Source organism: Nannobrachium achirus, assembly GCF_963921795.1.
Source record: "Nannobrachium achirus genome assembly, chromosome: 13".
Lineage (NCBI taxonomy): Eukaryota > Metazoa > Chordata > Actinopteri > Myctophiformes > Myctophidae > Nannobrachium > Nannobrachium achirus.
Genome location: NC_137833.1, coordinates 28,679,138 through 28,697,680, shown reverse-complemented (window position 1 = coordinate 28,697,680; position 18,543 = coordinate 28,679,138). Strand labels below are relative to the sequence as shown.

The 18,543-nt window shown below is 41.1% G+C and overlaps 1 protein-coding gene across 2 annotated transcripts in view; it reads right to left on the bottom strand.

Moving 5' to 3' along the window:
* Positions 1-18,543, bottom strand: part of macrod2 (mono-ADP ribosylhydrolase 2) — a 734,857-nt gene that overhangs the window by 713,604 nt on the left and 2,710 nt on the right. For both annotated transcript variants that reach the window (XM_080739775.1, XM_080739776.1), the window contains exons 2-3: positions 16,586-16,687; positions 2,036-2,149 (exon numbers count right to left, since the gene is read on the bottom strand). In XM_080739775.1, the coding sequence (XP_080595901.1) occupies positions 2,036-2,149; positions 16,586-16,687 (216 nt within the window). The remainder of the gene's footprint in view (positions 1-2,035; positions 2,150-16,585; positions 16,688-18,543) is intronic.

Sequence of the window (18,543 nt, the reverse complement as noted above, 5' to 3'; positions counted from 1 at the left end):
TACAACAGACGTCTCAGGTTCAGGTTCGGTTTATTAGTCAAATGCGTATCCATACAAGTACAGACAAACAATGAAATGCTTGTGCCAAGAGCACTCTCAGCCTTATTGCACACAAAACAATACGACAACAACAGGTCACCCAGGACAACCCAAAAAACAACAAAACAACCATACAGTGTGACAGTGTACAGTTTAAAAACTGCGTATATTGCACATGACTACCTACGTCTCGCTTCCATCTCTTCGTTAAGCAACCTGATTGCTTGAGCATAAAAACTATTACTGAAACGGGTGGTGTGAGATTTGATGCTCTGGTAACGTTTTTTTGAAGGGAGGAGATAGAACAGGGAATGGGCGGGATGACAGCTGTCCTTTAAGATGTTCTCTGTCTTTTTCTTACAGCGTGTGTTATAGATTGTGTGTAGCTGTGGTAATTCTGTGCCAATGATTTTGGCAGCTCTCTTCACAATTCTCTGTAACTGTTTACTGTCTTGAGCAGTCACGTTACCAAACCACACTGTTATGCATCCTGTCAATACACTTTCTATGGTACAGCGATAGAAATTAACAAGAGCCTTGGTGCTTAGGCCAAATCTCCTGAGGCGCCGCAGAAAGTACAATCGCTGCTGCGCTTTCTTAAGGATACCTTCGCTGTTTTGAGACCATGTGAGTGAGTTTGTTATGTGAACACCCAGGAATTTGAAACTGTCCACTATGTCTACAGGTGAACCATTTATGGTTACGGGACTGTGATTGACTTCAGATTTCCTAAAGTCAACGATGATCTCTTTTGTTTTACTAACATTTAGAGAGAGATTGTTATTCTGGCACCATAGGGTTAGCTCTTCAATTTCCCTCCTATAGGCCCTCTCATCATCGTTGGATATTAGTCCTATAACCGTGGTGTCATCTGCAAATTTGAGAATAGAATTATTTCCACACCTGGCAACACAGTCATAGGTGAACAGACTATACAACAAGGGACTGAGGCAACAGCCCTGGGGCGCTCCAGTCCTGGTCAATATCTTAGATGAATGCTTGTTCCCTATTCGTACAGATTGTGGCCTGCCTGTCAAAAAGTCAAACAGCCAGTTGCAGATACTACTGCCCAGACCAAGACCCCTGAGTTTCAACACAAGCTTAGATGGTACAATCGTGTTAAAGGCAGAGCTATAATCTATGAAGAGTAGTCTGACATAAGAGTTCTTATTCTCCAGATGTTTCAAGGCAATGTGTAGTGCGAGAGAAATAGCATCATCGACTGATCTATTAGCACAGTATGCAAACTGTAATGGATCAGTATTGGCAGGGATAATGTGCGTTATATGTGATATAACCATTTTTTCCAGACACTTCATAAGAACAGAGGTCAAAGCCACAGGGCGATAATCATTAAGACAGGTGACAGGTTTTTTCTTTGCTATGGGTACAATTATGGTTTCCTTGAAACACAACGGTACCACACACAATGACAGGGACATATTGAAAATGTCAGTAAAGACTCCCGAAAGCTGGTCAAAACACAATTTAAGGACACGTGAGGCAATCCCATCAGGACCGGCCGCCTTATGAGTCCCAACGCTTTTAAAAGTTTTACTCACATCTCGTTGTGTCACCTGCAGCTCCACCGCACCGGGTGTACCCCGCACCGGTGTAACTGGCTCCTGTGATTATTTTCAATATGACCATTCACTATTCTGTCAATGCTGAGAACGACGGTGGGAGGGGAAGTTGTTGTTTTCAGTGATTTCAGGAAACGGCAACGTCAGCAAAAGTAAGTAAAAACGATGGCATAGCGGGTACAGTGGCGTTGAAAATGATCAATGCGATCAAATCTCCACATAAGAGTTCATTGACTCCATTCCAGTTCATTCTACTCATCGCTTGTGTGTGCTGTAATATGAACAATGTCTCATGAACCAGCAGCAGTTCCTGGATTGTAACACTAGAGGGCAGCCAAACACAGCTTAAGAGCTCAGGTGTTTGCAAGGCAAACAGTAAACACAGTTAAGAGTGGAGGGAGCAGCATCCTTACCAGCATTGACGATGGCATCCACCTCCAGGACGGTGATGTCTCCTTTGTAGAGGGATACTTTGTCACTCACTCTCGTGCCGCCAGTGATCTCCTTTCCTTCCTCTTTGTCATTCACTGAAATGCAAACACAACATTTTAATCCTTGGATCGGAATTGCAATATGTCTAATTCACAAAGGGATGATGGTTTACAATGAGACAAGGATTATAATGCCCACAAACCTCACAGAGACAAATGCGCTAAACAGTTTCCAGTCAAAGACGATGCCTTGAATAAACATTTCTCTCGTTGCATAATGGGACACATCACATAACTGTCCAGTGTAAACAAGGTGTGTGTGTGTGTGTGTGTGTGTGTGTGTGTGTGTGTGTGTGTGTGTGTGTGTGTGTGTGTGTGTGTGTGTGTGCGTGCGCACTTGCACGTGTAAAGATCGGATCCGAGGCATGGATAGAGGTGTGTTAATCTCAAGGTGGAATTTAAATATGCACAACGCACTGATACTCTTCTTGCAACTTAATATCTACACATGTCTACATATGTTAACAGTATACACCAGCTGCTATGCTTATGTACCTAATTTACTAATACCTCATGTGCACAATGTTCTGATATGCTATGTGCTGTGTTGATTTCGTCAACTACCTTTTTTCAATGATGAAAACGTCTTTCTTTTCTTTCTCTTTCTGGGAACAATCAAATTCCACCCACTGTTTTGCACCTGTAAGCCTGTGATGTAACAATTAAGATGATTCTGATTCTTATTCAGATGAAATGATGCAATCAAAACTAGAACATGCCATTGTAATAACACACCAAGATAATTATTGTGGAGCTGCCAAAACCCTCTATGGCAGGGGTGTTCAACTAGATTAGGCAGGGGGCCACAATTGTAAAATGACTTTAACACAAACTCTGCCATCAAAATACCCCTTTGTACCCCTTCTCTGCCATGCCCGTAGAACCCGTAAATGTAATAAAAATTAATTAAAAAACATTTTTTTATCGAAGCGCGACTAAAATAGGCCGGAACTAATGCTCCGTGATCGGTTTCTACACAGACACATTATTGAGCGGACAACTTTAACATTGGGTCCCTGAACCGGAAGCGGAAGTCCGTCCTCTATTTTGGCCCAGCTTACTGTCTGAACTCCGCGGCTTACAGATGGAGAACTTATTGATCAATTGAAAAAGTTTCAACGGATTTGAGAAGCTGATGGAATACGCGAACACACGAGCAGTGTCCGATCACGCACGATGGGAACTGGACGAGCGCCCACGTTAACAGGTAGGACTCGGAGAAGCCGGCAGTGAAAGACATAGAGAAATTAACGGGCTTTACGGCCGTAAACTACGAATGAGTTAAGTCAGGAGCCACAAGACTGCTACTACAAAAATGAACAAATGTTCACGGTTACCAGTTTGACCGTTTGTTGTGTGCTCAGTCTGATAGGACACAAGAATGGACATGTTGTGTCTGCATTCACACATTTTGATGCACATAGGATAATGGCTGTGGCAGTCCATTTATAGTGCACAGAATTAGATTTTGATATTAAGAAAATAGGAAGTAGATTATTTCAGTATGTTCTATACATGGATCCCTGGCATGGACGCGTCTTTGTGAGAAACATATTGGAGACAGACTTGCAAGGTGAAGTGTTAACATGTTTGTATGAATGAAAGGTTTTTGCATTTTGGTTATGTCTGAGGCCTGAGCACCCAGCTGATGAGAGCACAGGCTTTTATGATGTGTTTCATGAACCATTACTTGAGAGCTCTATCATCTTTCAGACCAGACCGGATCTGGTGAAAGGATGAAAGAAACTAGGATGAAAGAAACATACTGTGTAAAGTGGATAAAGACGGAAGATGGAGAATTATTTCTTTGATGTAATGGACAACATCCTCTCAAAATCCAGAAATAGTTGCTACACATGGATGGAGACAGCATGTGATGAACGGACTGCACTCAAAACTCATCTGTTGCTACCTGGCTACATGAAAAATATATAAAATAAATTAATTGAAAGCTACATCATTTTGAAAGTACCGAGATGTACAGAAGTAGTAAAAGCAGACAACATTTCTGGCTGTTTTGTTTCTTTGTACAATGAAAAGGGTCTTTATACTGTACTTTTAAAACTTATTGTATCTTTCTACATGTGACCTGCAACAATTTGACCAAAGTTATTTTCTTATGGAAGATTTTAACTTTAAAAATAGTATTTTCAAACATGCACAGAATGTACATATGACCCACACACAATCTTACACTTGCCAAAACAACTCTTTTTATTGAATAAATGCAACGTTTCGGTCAACAACCTTCTTCAGGCATCTGCTGACAGAGAGTAGCAGCACAGCTAAATACACACACAGAGATCTACTACACCCAATCACAGTCTCCCTCACTGCAGAGATGAGCCACAACAGGTGGTGATCATTATGCTAATGTGATCTTGTCATCACTAGTTGTGTTTCCATAAAGCTGTTTTTTGCGCATAACTCTTTTTATGGAAACACTTCAAAATACGAATAAACTTTCATTAGGGACAGCTGGGGGTCAGCCGCCTCTTGTACCAACACCGGCCGCTTATGTTCAAAGCAGTTGTGCTCAAAAGTAAAACCATTCGTCATTATTCTCCGTTCCGTGGCGGCGTCACGTGCACAGAATGGCCGAGAACAGCAGACCTCCAAGTCCAAGCTCACATCGCATCCGCAACGAGCTGTGATGAGCTTGTACTTTATATCAGCTGTTATAGTGCCCAATGCTGTAGCGGGGTTGAAGTAGCTACAATATGTGGAGTGGAATGTTCAATAATGTGTCTCACTTGACTGGAAAATCACACCCGTGTGAAGTGGAGCTGTGTGTGTGTGTGTGTGTGTGTGTGTGTGTGTGTGTGTGTGTGTGTGTGTGTGTAGATCATGTGTACCGATTTTTGTGACATTTGAAGAAAATATGTAGGAAAAGGAGCAAAAAGTGTGTTTTGGAGAAAATTCAAGATGGCGGAAAATCTATCCTGGCGCAAATGGGCGTGGCCTATATGGGGAGATGCGTCTTGACTCTTGACCCAAGGAATCCAGGGAAAAAAGAATTTTAATTTTCCGATCTACGGTTCAAGAGTTACGGGGCAAAACGTAAAGTGGGCCGTTATAGCGCCACCATGAGGCCGAGTGATGTAATTATTTTTCGATTCATTCTTAAAATCATTATGAATCTCCTCTCCGAGGTTTGAAACTGTAGCTCCTATGGTTTACGAGAGAAAAATACTTGAAAGTGATTTCTTGCATTGTCCCATTATAAGTCAATGGGGACAATTAAGCGTCGTTTTTTGCCGATTACGTCGGCATGGTAAGGCGGATCGGAACGAAAGGTAATAGAACACCATTCCCGGCCGAGCCGCACATTTTGATGTATATATTGCGCGAGTGGCGTAAATGGTGCGGCACTAGTTACGCGCCGAAGTCAGGCTACATACACACAGACACACAGACACACAGACAGACACACAGACCCACACAGCCACGTATAGGGAGCTGCACACAGCTCCAAAAATAGCGCCTGTCCGACGAACAAGAACTATCTTCCAAGAATCGCATTTTATCATGCAGTGAAGGAAACAGGCAATGCAGTGAAGGAAACAGGCAAAATGCACTTTTCTTTTTTCGACTTCCTATTTACGAAAAAGCTTTTTTATAGATTATACAAAACAGTGGATCAAAATGTATGTCAAACTATGTAAATAGTATAAGAAAAACATCAATTCAACCAGAGTAAGCACTATAAAATAAAATAAAATGGAAATACAGCAGAAAAATCTCTATTACATATGTCAGGCATAAAAGGTCAGGCAGCTGAATGTCCTAGCGACTGAAGTTCAAGAAATAAAAAGAAAAGCAACAATTAGAATAAAAGCATCACATTTTAGTACAAATGCATCATTCAGTCCCCTGGGTGTTAAGTGTGTTTAGTGTGTGGATCCTTCGTGCTCTAGCACCCACTGTTGTAATATTACAACGTTTGTATTTTACAAAAAAAAAGGTTTAAATCATTTTATTTTAGCTCCCCCTACCACCTAAACATCACCATTGGATTATATTGTTTAGTATTACAATGCTATTGGCCACAATATTTGCATATAAATACCCCCCACAGAGGCTGACATTCACACCCGCCACAGAGGCTGACATTCCAGAGTTTTGACGAACAACATCTCACTTTTTCACTGAAGCTATTCCTCACAAAAACAAGTAAAATGCCTGTAATATATATATATTTTTTGGTGATCATTAGAATGTCTAGAACATGTACATGTGTTATTATTGTGAAAAATATCCCCCATATGTAAATTAGAGCATGATTTATGATTTATGGCTATAAAACCTTACAAAAACATTTTTTTTAAGAAAAAAAAAACATGACACTTTCCTCTGATTAGGACTCCTACAACACGATCAGATTTTTTTTTTTTTTTTTCAAGTATTTCTATTTTTGGGTCTTTTTACTTTTATTTTTTGGGTCAAGTAAAATATCAAGGTTTCCACCTCTCTTGGGGAGGGAAACGTCTTCAATACCTATAAAGTGATCGTTCCTCCTTATAGAGCTTTTATGCTCAATCATTCTCTGTTTGAGTTGCCTGGACGTTTTGCCTACATAAGCAAGTCCACAGGGACAGCGTATGAGATACACAACACTAGTGGATGCACAGGTAATAGTTCCTCTGATCTTGACTTTTTCCAAGTGTGCGGATGATTAAAAAATGTAGTTTTTGCTGTATTGTTGCATTGCGCACAATGTCCACAAGGGTAGTTTCCCTTTGGAAGGGGAGTTAAAAGAGTCTGTGGGAGAGCTGTGGGATTGAAAATCGGCATGAACCAACTTCCAACTGGTCCCTCAAATGTTTGCCTCTTTTAAAGGAAAAGAGGGGAGGGTATTTAAAAAGTGGTGCCAATTCAGGGTCAGACTTGAGGATGTGCCAATGTTTCTGAAAAAAACAGATTGGATCTTTGGCAGAATAAGTGGTGACACATGTGACAGAAAATGTCTTCTCTTTTTTGTTGTTTTTTTGTAATAATTCAAAGCTGGGTTTGTTTAGGGCCAATGTGAAGGCCTGCTCAACACATTCTGAATCATATCCTCTTTGGGTCACTTTAGATTTCATCTCTGAAGCTTTATTTATATATTCGTTGGTGGCGGAGGAGGAACAGACACTTCTCAGTCAATAAAACTGACTTATTGGTAAGGACCTTTTCAAGGACGGTGGGTGAAGACTGGTAGCTAATAATAAAGTGTTTCTGTCCGTTTATTTTTCAGAAACATTGACACATCCTCAAGCCTGACCCTGAATTGGCACCAATTTTTAAATACCCTCCCCTCTTTTACTTTAAAAGAGGCAAACATTTGAGGGACCAGTTGGTTCATGCCAATTCTCAATCCCGCAGCTCTTCTGCAAAAGAACAGACTCTTTTAGCTCTCCTTCCAAATGGAAACTACCCTTGTGGACATTGTGCGCAAGGCAACAATACAGCAAAAACTACATGTTTTAATCATCCACACACTGGGAAAAAGTTCAAGATCAGAGGGGCTATTACCTGTGCATCTACTAGGAGTTGTGTATCTCATACGCTGTCCCTGTGGACTTGCCTATGTAGGCAAAACATCCAGGCAACTCAAACAGAGAATGAGTGAGCATAAAAGCGCTATAAGGAGGAACAATCGGGACTATCCCGTTGCAGTCCACTTTAATGACATGAAAAATGATATATCGAGCTTTCACTTTATTATAGGTATTGAACACGTTTCCCTCCCCAAGAGGTGGAAACCTTGATATTTTACTTAAACAGCGCGAAGCTTAATGGATCCACACACTAAACACGCTAACACCCAGGGGACTGAATGATGAATTTGTACTAAATGTGATGCTTTTATTCTAATTGTTGCTTTTCTTTTTATTTCTTGATTCAGGCGCTAGGACATTCAGCTGCCTGACCTTTTATGCCTGACATATGTAATAAAGATTTCTCTGCTGTATTTCCATTTTATTTTATTTTATAGTCCCTGACCCTTGCCTGTTTTTTAGACTTTTTATGCCTGACATAATAAAGATTTCTCTGCCTTCTATTTTTATTTTAGTTCTGAATATATTGAAGCCTTATTCTGGTTCAATTGAAGTTTTTCTTATACTATTTATGTAGTTAGACATAGCCTGTTTTGTATAATCTGTAAAATGAATTTAAAGGTGTAGTAACTGTTCTATATACTGATCGTGATGACAAGATCACATTAGCCTAATGATCACCACCTGTTGTGGCTCATCTCTGCAATGAGGGAGACTGTGATTGGGTGTAGTAGATCTCTGTGTGTGTATTTAGCTGCGCTGCTACTATCTGTCAGTAGATGCCTGAAGAAGGTTGTTGACCGAAACGTTGCATTTATTCAATAAAAAGAGTTGTAGTTGATGGTGTGCGGGTCATATGTACATTCTGTCTATGTTTGAAAACACGTTGATCCCTGCCTACGCACCCATCTCTAAGCTTATATCAGGTGTGCATAAGACCTTTTTGCCTACAATAGTGAAATATCTGTAAGATACAGTATCTGTACTTTAACTTAAATAATAATGCCTTTCAAGTATATGTGCCACTGTTTTTTTCCCCGCCATGTTTAATTAACATGTAAGAAATAATGAAGCAGTTGCACCTTTGTTACATGGTGGCTGGACAGCTATCTTCGCACCATAAAAGTAATAAAATAATATTTGGAATCTGGAATGGGGCCACAAGAAAGCTCCCTAGGTGCCGGATGTTGCATACAATTCTGACTAACAATTCTGACTAAATTTCATATAGAGGCTTCACTATTTTTTTAAAGAGAAGAACAATCCCACCCAGTGTAAAGTGAGTTGTGCTATTTATGAGCTTGGCCAATGTGACCCTGGCCCTACAGACACCAATTGACCAATGCCGGTCCAGAAAGACACAGGATAAACTGGTCAAAAATTAGCCTAGTAAACTTGACTCCTCCCATCTTCTGTTCTCAAAAATGGTCACAAATAGCCACATATACAAGCTCACAACATGTTGGTTTGTGATACATTGTGAGCTTGTAGATCTGCTACAGGCTCATAGCGTGTTGCATTGCAACTCATTGTAACCTTGTTGATCGGCTATTGTTTGGCAAAGAGATTTGGGCACCAAGTATATAGGGTTTTAAGAGTCAAGGAAAATCAAACTGCTTTTACAGATCAAATGCCTTTTTTCCTGAAAGGTAGACCATGAAGGATCTTGTGTAATACATCATGAATCTGTCAAGGTGCCTACTGTACAGCCCTTCTGGGCTGTCTACTGGCATACAGCATCTCCCCCCTGCTGTTTCTGAGGTAAAACACATTATTATTCTAGAAGGGATGTTTTTGATAACCCCGGTTATTTTGCTTAATATTGCGTCATGATCATGAATCACAGTTACTGACAGTGAAAATTGGTTGCCCTGGTGTAGCGGTTACAGCATACACCTTTCATGCCGAAGGTTATGGGTTCGAACCAAGCCCCCAGAACGGCTTGTAAACATTGAAGCGGCCGCCCTACTGGCCAAAGCTGGAATTTCAGGCGGGGTGAAACATACATGCACGAGCATAAGAGCGCGCCGCTGGGGTCTACAATAGGGTTCAATGGACGTCGACGTCGTTTGTGACGTCATTACGTCTCAACGTCAAACATTTTGGAACCTAATCTGCTTCCAATTTCCCCCAGAATGCACCTGGATTCAGCTACTTCCTTATGCTTCAAAACGCCACTGAGCACTTGCATTGAAGTGAATGGCTGGGGGCGGGGCTGTCCGGTCTCTATTATATATATATACTTCAGTATTTATTCCACCCGGCTGTCGTCAGACTGCTGAACAAGGCATGACTCATGAGTCTTGTTCAGCAGTCTGACAACAGACGGTGTCGTCAGGTCTCAGACCTTTGCTCTTCCTTGGAACTACCTGTGGATTATACCAGGGATAAGTGACTCTGACTTTTTTCTTTGCTCTTCCTCATGGACCTACTTGCGGATTGACAAAGGACTGATTTATCATGTACAGTATACATCTGCTGCTATGCTCACGCACCTTTATATCTTATCTCAGCGCCTGAATTGTGTAAATATGTAGATAATTATTAGTTTGTTTTCTTTGATTTATCTCTTTTCCCCCTGCCACCCCCCTCTTCTTCTTCTTCCCTTTCAATTTTTTCTATGGAAATAACGATACGATAGAACTTGCGAAAACGAATATCACTCACTTTTTTACTTGTGCAAATGTGACAATAAAGCCGATGGAATACATTGGAGTCAATGAAGGACAGGTGGACCAGTTAAGAAAATAATCTCTATTTCTGAATGACTGAGACCTTGGTAAAATACTCGGTCCATGAAAATAAAAGAAGACATATCACACATTGTTTTCTGCTGTGTTGCTTTTCAATGTTTACACTGTATCATTTTAGAGGTATTTAAAAAGCACAAAGTACGTTTATGAACTTGCAAAAGATACTACCGAGCCTGAAACGATGCCTGCCAGAGGCTGCTGCTGTTTAGAAGCCTAAAAATAAAACAACCTACTGTGCACATTGAAAAGCCAGTGGTTTAAAGACAACCTGTGATACGTCTTCTTTTATATTCCTGAACCGATTATAAGACAACGGTCACGATCGTTCAGATACAGTGTTTGTTCACAAGCTGGCCAGCTGGCTCTCATACCTGCCGGAGGCTGCTGCTGTTTATAAGCCTCAAAATAAGACAACCTACTGTGCACATTGAAAAGCCAGTGGTTTAAAAACAACCTGTGATATGTCTTCTTTTATATTCCTGAACCGATTATAAGACAACGGTCACGATCGTTCATAAATAGTGTTTGTTCACAAGCTGGCCAGCTCTTATTCAATTCAACGTATGGCATCAAACTTCCAAGTTCCGTTGTGAGTTTGCCACCCATGAGTGTCATGGCGCATGCCCAGCGTTCAGCGCGTCTCTTCCTTAAAGGAGTCATCCAGACCATAACACATATAGGGTTAAATCTGTCTTTTATCATACCCCTTTATACCTGCTTTATTCAATTTTTTTCATAGCTGCCCCTGTTGCTATATTTCGGCTGCCCCTGTTGCTAGATTTCGCAGGCCCTCTCATAACTAACAGAGTAGATAGACTTTATACTAGTGCGGTTATTTCTTCAGCTTCAAAGTTAGTATCTTTTTATTGGATTGTGTTTACACAACGTCCTGAGACCAACCAAACCGCTGTTTTAACCTCACAGGCACCCTTACTTGTCAAACCGACCCCTCCCTCCCCTCCCTTTCTAGCCTCTCCTCTCCCTGCTCTGGTGCAGAGCAGAAGCCGTTTGACAAGTAAGGGTGCCTGTGAGGTCAAAACAGCGGTTTGGTTGGTCTCAGGACGTTGTGTAAACACAATCCAATAAAAAAATACTAACTTTGAAGCTGAAGAAATAACCGCACTAGTATAAAGTCTATCTACTCTGTTAGTTATGAGAGGGCCCGCAAAATCTAGCAACAGGGGCAGCCGAAATCTAGCAACAAGGGCAGCTATGAAAGAAATTGAATAAAGCAGGTATAAAGGGGTATGATAAAAGACAGATTTAACCCTATATGTGTTTTGGTCTGGATGACTCCTTTAATCTAATGTACGTTCCTTAGTTTACTTCCATTCTATGGGAGAAAAGGGGCAGAGGGTGCCGTTGCGGCGCATGGAGGCACTGCAGCATGTAAAGTCTGACGTGGGTGTGAACAGTGTTGTTTTCGTCATAGAAACCTTTTAGTTTTTTCCCCTTTTTTCACTGACGATAACTAAATAAAAACTAAACAAAAGCTAAGCTATGATGACTAAAACTAAGACTAAATATATTGACAATTTCGACAACAAATAAAAACTAGACTAAAATGTTAGGGAGGGACTAGTGGAACTAAAAGACTAAAAGTAATTTTATGTTTGGTTGCGCTCGGGTGTTGCGCTCTGAAAAGAGCAGATCTACAAGCTCACATCTCGTCACAGATCGGCTATTTTCAGCATGCAAAATCTGCCATTGCGACACCATCAAGGCCTGCCAAAATATATTTTAGTAGACAAAATCAACCGTAGATTCTGTTGACTAAAACTAGACTAAAACTTTACAGATGACTAAAATGTGACTAAAACTAAATGAAATGTTATTCAAAAGACTATGACTAAAAAGTAATCAAAATCTCCTGTCCAAATCAACACTGCAGTGAGTCAACACTCAAGTCAGCACTGCCCACATCCCCACAAGACTTTGTGAGAAATGCATGGCGACTTGAGTCTCTGCTTGTGCTTCAGATGTTTATGGTAACACATCTGCATCAGAAGCTCTGTAGCCAACGGAAGCTGAGGTGTCAGGCGTGTTTAGTGCTGGTTTTCTGGCGTGTGCGCTTGACTTACGTTGGCAGTGGTTAGCTCACAGACTGAAAACAAACAAGTGAAATGCCTGCCAAGGTAAATAGTTTACCAATGTTGAACTTTCAGTTCAACACACACAGTGCGGGACATTTGTTGTGTCCGAGGCGCTGTCTGGGTCCAGGCAACTTCATTTCTCACCTGAAAAGAGTCAGTCTCCAGAGCTATGGTTCACCATGCAGGCATTCTCTTTTTTTGGAAAGTTTTTATAATGACGGGATTGTGTGCCATACAACTCTGGATATTTCTCTATTACAATGATCGGTTTCTCCTTGTCCATTGTGCCTCGACAACAACAGGTTGGGAATAGAAGAAGAGTTGTTAATTAGGGCTGTCACGATATGACATTTTACATGACGATTAATTGTCACTCAAATAATTGGCGATTAACGATTTAATTGTGTTTTTGTCGTTGATAATTACATTTCTGTTTGGCTTTTAGGCTTTGAAGTTGTACATGGTAGATATGACACATAACCTAAATATACAAAGAAATTACTGACATATTTGACAACTTACTACTTAAAAAATAACTTCGATAGTGGAAATAGCCGATCTACAAGCTCACAACGAGTCGCGATGCGACGCGTTGTGAGCTTGTAGATCTGCTATTTCCAAAATGTTTGACCTTTTTTTTTATAATATGAACATTTTTCAACATGGAAACGATTATGACGATTATGAAAAATAATCACGATTATGTCAAAGAATCACGATTAGACGATTATGTAATAATTGTGACAGCCCTAGTTGTTATGCCCATGGATACGCAGATTGGATGGATACAATAATAATTAGTGTGGTTGCTCCTGCAGGGCAACCAGACTATAGTACTTGTCCAACTTTATCCCATCCATCTATCCATCTTCCCCTCCTAGATAAAAAAAATGTTTTTGCCATGCTACTCCTCCCACAGTTTTGGTGAAACGCACTTGGGCCAAACTGTATGTCAAATCGACCAGCTTCATCGGGAATCGATTCCTTGCATTTGGCTAAGAGATACGTCACATAGTTTAATGTTGTGAATTACATTTCTCCATTGACTTTAATTAAAACTTTAACATTTCTCAAACATGGAGATGACTGACATCAAAGACCACATGAGACTGACACAGTATGTCCATATGGGCATTCCTAGATATGGGAATATATATTAATATTGAAGACATCAGGGATCTCTAGGCTATTTACGGGCATAAAAGGGACAAGGATGGAATGGTTAGCACTGCTCAAATAGGGCTGACAGATACAGAGATATTTGCAAGTGTGACCTGTGTCACGGCAACCACACTTCTTTCTATTGGAAAGTGGCTGTGGCTGTGATTGGTGGCTGTGATGTCTGGAAAGAACATTAGCGTGAAGGGTCCCCGGGAGGAGTAAACTGGCAGTGCAGATCACATATGCTGGACATGTATATTGTGCCTGATTGGCTAGTCCCACTGCATACCGTTGTTGCACATCGGTATACACAGCAGTAGATTGCAAGATTAGCCGCGGAAGACTCGGCCAAGCGTGTGTATGAGTTGATAGTCCACACGCTCTCTTTTCTCTCTGCGTATTGTCACATATGTAGTGTACTCACATATCTGAGGTCTCTTTCCTGAGACTATGCAGCCACGGTCAGCCACCTTTCAGATATGAAGCTGTGTGTACAGCTTATCCTACATGACATTACTTTTCAATTTCCAATACAATCGACAGTCAACTTGTGGAAGTGTAATGTCAATGTCATCTCTAATGGAGGAGCAAGTCTTGTGGGGCAGCGAAAACCGGCCAAACTGGAAAGACATACATACAGTATGAAGGTGTAATGTGCTTCCATTGCCGAGCCTATCCAATTAAGCTACAGTATGAGAAACTGACCCGGAACAAGAAATATTATGTCACCTTCTGGAAAGAGGAACTACAGTTATGCACTATTGCAGTGGTTCTCAATCCTTTTCATGTCAAATTGACACTTATTAGCCCGCAGACTTCGAGTCAGGGACCCCCATTAAATACGTTTTTACAGCTCTATAGCAGGGATTTTCAATCATTTTAATTTCAAGGACCCCTAGTTTGACATGCATTAGTCTACGGATACCCATTTAATGGCATTTCTATCTCTGAAACGCCAATTGATATTGTAAAATCAACGTTAATTTAACTGAGAGTGTACAAAGGGAACCAAACCAAGACCAATAGGTCCATTTGGTTCTTAACTAGCTATCATTTAGCTAGGGACCCCCGGGAACTCCCTCAAGGACCCCTGGGGGTCCCGGGGACCTGACTTTGAGAACCAATGCACTATTGCAACCGTTGATTGACTGCTGACTGACACAAGGAATTAATAATCAGACTTTTATGGATTACACAACGAAATTTGAATGACAGAAATCTGACAGAAATATGGATAGAGGTGAGCAATGAATGTTTATGAGAGAGACGGATGCAGACAGTAGAGATGATGTGCAACTGGACCAGGCATCACATGCCGTGCTACAGTACATTCATGGTTGTAGGTAGACATTTCACTGCATACAATGCTATTATTATCAGGGCATGCCTCCTGGCAGAGATGTGCGCTCTACTGCATGCATATGACATGATTGCGGACACATTTCCGCATTTTGCAGAGAAAAATGTAAAATTTTTTGCCACACTAGATCTCCTGACCTCAGAAAATTGGGCTTGAGGTCGGAGATCGGATATATGTCCCTTTAAGGCGATGAAATCACAATTACCACTTCAAACGAAAAGGCAAGGCTAGGAGCATGAATAGTGAAATATACAAATTCCCACTATGGAGAAGATTTTTGCATGCTGTATGCTATGTAGAGTTGTAAAATCTAATCTAGGTTGATGTTGTGGTGTGTCACATATTTCTACTTCATTTCCTTTCGCTGCTATTCGGGTATTACACTGATTAAATAAATACATGAGAAGTGGATTATCTCATTAAAGTATGATTACAGTTATACAGTTAGTTCTGGTCAAGTAATTTGATTCAACAAAAGGCATTCCACGAGTGCTGATACACAGTAGAATGGCAATGGAACTTTTCACTGTGCTGCTCAGTGGTTCTCAGCAGGGAACCAATGGATTGTGCACTCCCGGGTAGGGAACGAGACTTTGCCCCGGGTGAAGGAGTTTAAGCATCTTGGGGTCTTGTTCACGAGTGAGGGAAGGACAGAGCAGGAGATCAGCCAGAGAATCGGCGCAGCAGGAGCTGTAAGGACCAGATGGAGGGATTACATCTCCACACTGGCCTGGGAATGCCTCGGGATCCCCCAGGAGGAAGTTGTTAACGTTGCTCTGGAAAGGGAAGACTCTGTTGGAACTGTTACCCCCGCGACACAATTCCGGATAAGCGGTTGAACATGGACTGTGCCGCTATTAGTACCTAACGCTATTTACTCAGTTAGGGCTGACAGTTAACATGTTGGTTGGCAGGGGTGCCCGCTGACCTACCGGTCCAGGCGCATATCACATAGCCTGACATCGTGTCGCTTGTTCGATTCCCGATTCTGACTACCTTTTCTGCGTGTCACTCCCCATTTCCTGACAGTCTACCTGTCCTATCAATAATGGCATAAAACTTCACATTACTTGAGGAATAGTTTACAGTAGAACAGCAATATCACACTCAAGGTTGTTACGTTACTGTATACATCAGCATAGCCGTGATAGGTAATATTGTCAATATTATCAGATAATGTAAATTTAACAGCACACCTTTTTGAGCCAATTTATCAGGCATGGACAACCCAAAAGATACTGAATGCACAACAGCCACTTAGCTATACGGTAGTTGATTTTGATCACAAGCTCACTTCGTACATTGTTGTTGATACAACGCGCTGCAACATGCTATGAGCTTGTAGATCTGCTATATATTTTCTTTTAACACCTGAGCACAACCAAACATAAAATTACTTGTCCCTCCACTAGCCCTTCCCTTTTAGTCAAGGTTTAATTTGTTGAAAATAGTTTAATAGCTTAGTTTTAATTTAGTTTTCGTCAGTGAAGAAACTAAGCTAGCCAACAAAAAATTTTTGTCATACTTTCAGTCGACAAAATGCTGAGCTTTCTCTCTTACTGTACCTTTACTTCCCTGTCTCCAGGAGGGAATCTTGTCCAGAGGCGTGAAGTCATGGCGACGATACTCCTTGCGTCTCTCCTCCCGGTCTAGACGGAGCAGTCTCTCTGCGGAACACAGTGACAACATATGTTTGAATGAAACATAAGCTTACAGTATCCTTTGGTGTGAACAAAAAGGGAGTAAATACATAAATTATAAAGAAACCTGACAGTGCCATAGAACTGTTCATTTACGTAGATTCTTTTGTTTTTAAAGCAAAAAACTAATGACATGATGACATCCCAATTTCTCAAACTGAATGCCTAGTCTCACCAGCGGTCATGACTCATCACTGGTCCTGCCCAGAGCGTGCTTGGTCTTTGACCAGCCTCCACTTTTGCTCTGGTCCTACCCAAAGCATGCCTGGTTTCTGACCAGCATCCAACCCTGGTCCTCCGCAGAGCATGCTTGGTTTCTGACCAGCATCCAACCTGGGTCCTGCCCAGTGCGTGCTTGATGTACGACCAGCATCCAACGCTGGCTTTTCAATTTTTATTGGTGACCATGCAACAGATCCTCATCTCTTCTGCTCCACTTCTCCCCTGGCTCTGCAATCATCTCTGCTCCATCTGTGTGTATTGCACTATAGTTCTTCCATCTTCATAATCTTATAGAATCATGTTGACCTTGAACTGATGTTCACTGCAATCCGCCAAATTGCACTAACAACTATTTAGTAATCACGATGCAAAAGAAATGTTTTATTGTTAAAATCAACATACATTTTTTGTGGATTCAATTTTCTCTCTGCAACAATTGCTAAACCCATTACATGTTACAGCATACACTTTGATTGATCTCTAATTTACAAATGGGTTATGTGATGTGGGCACATTGCTGTTTTTCTGCACTTTGTGATAGTTTATTAATACTACTTTGATCTCAATGTCTGTTTGAAGATTTGACACACCGATACATATTACATACAACAAACACCATAACATTTGTCAGATCCATACATGTGTAACTTTGAGTATGTACAAACAAATGTAACAAATGGACATGCTCAGAGTTTGTTAAATTAACACTCAAAGAGTTTACCGACATGGGCTTCATCTATATAAAAGCTAAGACTACAGTACAGTTACTATGTTTGGAGAATGATTATCAAGAATTTCCTCCAGTCATCCTCAGGCAAAGTTTCACTGTAGCTCAGTCTCGCATTAGATGCAGTCTTCCCTTTTTGCAGTGCAGGAGGAGTACTGTAACCCTCCCATCCATGATTCTGGAGTCTCTCTTCCAGCCTGCATTCATTCTACATGGATGGATAAAAGCCATTGTGTGGCTCCTGTAAACACAATGGAGCTCTTTGGGCTCAGCTGCTGCACTGACAGTACGCTGCACCAGTGCTCTGTGTGGTGCAGACTAGAGTACAACTTTTAGGCTTCATGAAACCCAGGACATGGGTCTTCAACAGGGCATCCGGGACCCCTAGGGGGTCCTCAGAGTTACTACAGGGGGTCCTCCAAATCTTTGTGTGATAGAAAGTTTTTTTTCTCCTTTTTTATATTAACCACTTGAACCCTAGTGTCCATATATTGAGAACTTTAGCCAAAAATAGCCGATCGGCTATTTTTAGCAAAGAGCTTTGGTGTAGAAGGGGAAAAGAACAGACTAAGTACAGAGTGAAAGTTCAAGTTTATTAAGTAGTGATGGTTCAAGTGGTTAAATATCTGAAAACACAAATTGACATGAATCCAAAATACCCTGACGATGGTGCTGTCAAACAATAGAACTATATGGAATCTATGAAGAGGTTGTGGGGGTCCCCGCTTCATCTCTCTCTCTCAACTAAGGGGTCCTTGGTCTGAAAACATTGAAGACCCCTGACCTAGGACCATTTTTAAATCAGAGTGGATTTGTACTTCATTCAGAGTTTTATTAACCACATTAAACCTGACTGTTTCTACTTCGAGCACGT